We start from the raw sequence: 4047 nt of genomic DNA on the forward strand, positions 1-4047 counted from the left end.
TTAAATTTTTATAATACTTCATTGTAAGTTTTTTAAAAATATTTAAATTTGTTATTCGTGTATTGTTACGCTAATGACCTAACATAGTTGTTGCGGTTAATTGAATAAAAAAACTATAAAAACGTTCTCCGGAATATTATCCATTCCATTCTTCTTAAGTCCTTAAATATTTTGAGTTATCTGGTAATAATATTTGTTCAAAAAACCAACAGATGGGGTATATTTAATAAAGGCGTCTTAAATGTTTTCATTGAAAACGTCAAATCGATGTTCTGTCAGACTAAAAAAATTATTATAAATACGTTTATGTTTATCGAAATTTGTAATGAAAACTGAAACATCCAAACGAAAAGTCGAAATATTTTACCCATGTTCGGTGCATTTGCTCACCAATGGATCAGTCGTAGATTGCGAATATAAATTGGACAACATAGGCAACGATCTATTAGATTATATTTGTGAGTATCTGCATGTAGAACAAAAGTGTTACTGGGGGCTGAGGTACGTAGATGAATATGGACAAAAACATTGGTTAGATGAAAATAAGCTAATCCATTCTCAGGTGAAGAACACAAGTTTGATGCATTTCTATTTTAGAGTTAAAATATATCCGCCCGATCCATTTAAAGTTTCTGACGATGAGGCCAAGTACCAAATATTCATGCAGCTTAGACTAGATTTAGTAAGTGGTAAACTAGGATGTAAGTCCTGCGATGCAGTTATGTTGATTGCGTTAATACTGCAATACTCGTGCGGAGACTTTGATGATGAAGTGCATTTAGGTAATTATGTTCAAGAAAAAATTGTCATGAACCAAACTTTCAGTATAGAAATGAAAGCTATAGAAATCCATAAAAACTACTTAAAAGGTATTACCATATACCAAGCAGAAGACCTTTTCTTGCGAATGGCTTGTCAACTGGAGACGTATGGTGTGGAACCGTATCTAGTGGAAAATATTTATGGCGACAAGATGACTTTATGGATTAATTATAAAGGAGTAGCAGCTTATAAAGGAGGGAGGGAAGTGCACAAGTTCGACTGGATGTCTATAGTAAATGTTACTCAAGAAGACGATAGATTAGTACTAAATTTAACTACTGAAGATAATATAAAGTTTTACTGTTTCACTACAGCTCAATGTGACTACATTTTCCAAGCAACGTTAGGTGCTTTCGCATATTTCACCTCGCTCAACAGAAAAAACATCGCATCTCAAGTTCAAGATAGAGAAGATAGTCTTAAAAGTGTTGAAAGGGTTGAGGTGGGTTCAGAAATAGAAGTCTTAAATTCCAGTATTATTTTAGATAGCTCATCTTCATTTGTGATTATATACAAAGCGTGTAGGTTGTTTAAAAAATTTCGGTATCTTCTATTTATCGCGATGATGTGCATTTTTATAAAAGTTTTTCGTGTTGTTAGCTGGGGTAGTCCTGAAATTTATAGTCAGAGAACCTGGTATCAGAATTATCTGTACATTTTTAATTAGACCTTAAGAAATAAAATATGTACATACACTTAAATTTGTTTGGTATTGGAAAAAACATTTTGGTCTGTCTACGTAAAAAATCACAACCAAAGGCCTAATCCTCTTCTTTATAATATAGTAGAGTATTTGTATATAAAAGTTTTAAAAATCTAAATCTTGGAATATTTACTTGTAGCGGAAACAAGTGCCACAAAGATACAATTAGCTGGTTGGTTAAAAGGCCAATCGACATTAAGCGGAAAAGTAGACGAGTTAACAGAAAAAATTGAGCATTATATTATTCAAATCAGGCGTTTTAATATCATTAGAAATCAGCGAATCAAAACAGCAGAACAAAAGTACGATAAAATAAAAAAATACTATACAGTATGATTGAATTTTGTGACGAAGTCCGTTACATCTATTATTATTAGAGTGAGAAACGAGGAAGTCTTAAAAAGGGGGAGTGAGAATTACTCAATTTGGTCAAGTTACGAAAAATTGGATATTTGGACCATATCCTGGGAGGAAAAAAAGCAATCTATCAACTAATTATCCAAGAAAAGATTGAGGACAAGAGCGGAGTAGGTCGCAAACAAATGTCATGGTTACGGAACATAAAGAACTAGACAGGCATAAATAACACTAGTGAGTTTTTGAGATAATTCGCCAACTCACTATAAGAAGAAGCCTCAGAGAATGTTACCCTGTAGGTTCTTTGTTATCTGATCCACTACTAATAAGACTAGGCAAAAGTGAAGCAACTATGTGAATTTCCTTCATCTTGAAACATTTACTCTTTTATTTTTAACCCTTAACTACTGACGTAGATGTTTCAGGACGTATACACTGACATGCGGTATGTCATACCGCTGAATATGCTTCTTTGTTTTCAATATTAATTTGTCTCACATCACTGTATTTGTTTTTTACATCAACTACGGAATGATTCTTCACACTTCTGTAGAATCAAATACTCCTCCAAATTAAATTAACTTTATTTTTTCAAGAAAATTATGAACGCATGCATAATATTAAAAAAATGGTAGACGTTATTACAAAATCCTTTATAAATTGAATTACAAAAAAATTTGAGTAAGTATTGGTAACTAAAAAATGGTATAAGAATGTTGAAAGCCACAGACTAATAATATGAACATATGACAATAACTAAAAATTCCAATAATAGTCATTTTGAGCGCTAGGTCCGCAAATTTTCTTTGTACACTGTAAGCACACTGGTTTTCCACAAGAAAAGCACACATAAAAGGTTTTTTGCTTTAATGCATTTGGACATAAGTAACACGTCTTCGTTTTCGCAAGCCTTTCTTCAAAATCTGCTTCTTTTTGGCGTTTCTGTCCTAGTATTCGTTCAATACAACATATCAATTCTTTCGGGATTCTGGGATTTTCGAGTCTTCTCTGAAGATGTGGTAAAGCTAATTGCTTCGCCAACTCCTTTGTGTAGTTTAACCTCTCCGTATGTTTTTCCTGTAGTGATTGGTACACAACATGCGAATTAACAGCAGCTATATCAATGATGAGGTAAAAAACAGTAAGTAGCCATCGGCGAGAACGACACGACGTTAAACAGCATATTTGGCACCTCGACACCTCCTTTCGTAAGATTATAATGAGCTATAATCTCTAGTTTTCCAGTACTCTCATCCGTGCTTATTGAATGGTGCATCGAAGAAATAAGTAAAACAGTCTTTGATTTTTTGGTACATGGGTAATTAGGGTTAAAATTTTCGTAAATTCGTAAGAAGTCGAATTTAATTCCCTGCATCGGTGTGGCTGGAATTCCGGAGTGATTTCCCGTTTATTTATCTTAAGGGTTCCCACATAGGTTAACTTCTAACTGCTGTACTAATTCTATAGAACTAAACCAATTATCGGCTGTAACATTACGGTTGGCTCCATAAATAGATTTAGCAAGCCGAAGAACAGATTGAGTTCGTTTATTCATCTTCTTTTCTTCCTCAGATAACCCTGTTCCGTCAGTGTCCTTATCTCCATGTATATAGGCATTGTATAACTAACTCGTTCGTGAATCAGTCAGGCACATTATTTTATTGCCATATTTCACACATTTTGAACCTACACCTTCCCCTGAAGCCGACCAACATTTCATCAATACAAACACATGTGCCTACGGAATACAGTTTTTGACAATTTGATATAAATATATTAAATATATTACTAATGGCTGCTGTTGGATATATCTTCTTTCTTTCCTCTCTCTCCAGAAGGTTATCAAAACGATAACATTTTAGAAATATTGCGAATCTTTATTTTGACATAACACGTCTGAATACATCCCTACTAGTGCCATCTGTAGCAAATATAGAGTTTATATCTTCGCCATTAGATTTGAAAGCTGATGTGTATAAAACAATCCCAAAAAGGCTTTCAGTTCTATTTCATCAATTTCATTTAATTTTTGTCTATTCATTTTCCTATAGTTTTCACGAATTTCACGTAATTTATTATTTGTGCATTTAAGTATTTCTTATATTATATCCTCGGGTATTAAAAAAAATGATTAAGTCTAGTTTCTTACATCTTTGGACCGTTCG

The 4047-nt window shown here is 33.2% G+C and overlaps 1 protein-coding gene across 1 annotated transcript; it reads left to right on the top strand.

The window, feature by feature from the left end:
* The first annotated feature begins 240 nt into the window (after positions 1 to 240).
* Positions 241 to 1521, top strand: LOC140442202 (FERM domain-containing protein 3-like). Its single transcript, XM_072533282.1, has one exon. It carries the CDS (start codon positions 326 to 328, stop codon positions 1487 to 1489), a length of 1164 nt encoding a protein of 387 aa, XP_072389383.1. The 5' UTR covers positions 241 to 325; the 3' UTR covers positions 1490 to 1521.
* Positions 1522 to 4047: the final 2526 nt, after the last annotated feature.

Source organism: Diabrotica undecimpunctata, chromosome 1, assembly GCF_040954645.1.
Source record: "Diabrotica undecimpunctata isolate CICGRU chromosome 1, icDiaUnde3, whole genome shotgun sequence".
In the NCBI taxonomy this organism is placed as follows: Eukaryota; Metazoa; Arthropoda; class Insecta; order Coleoptera; family Chrysomelidae; genus Diabrotica; species Diabrotica undecimpunctata.

What these genes read in the sequence shown, in the direction of transcription:
- LOC140442202 (XM_072533282.1), top strand. Translation starts at nt 326, where the DNA reads ATGAAAACTGAAACATCCAAACGAAAAGTCGAAATATTTTACCCATGT.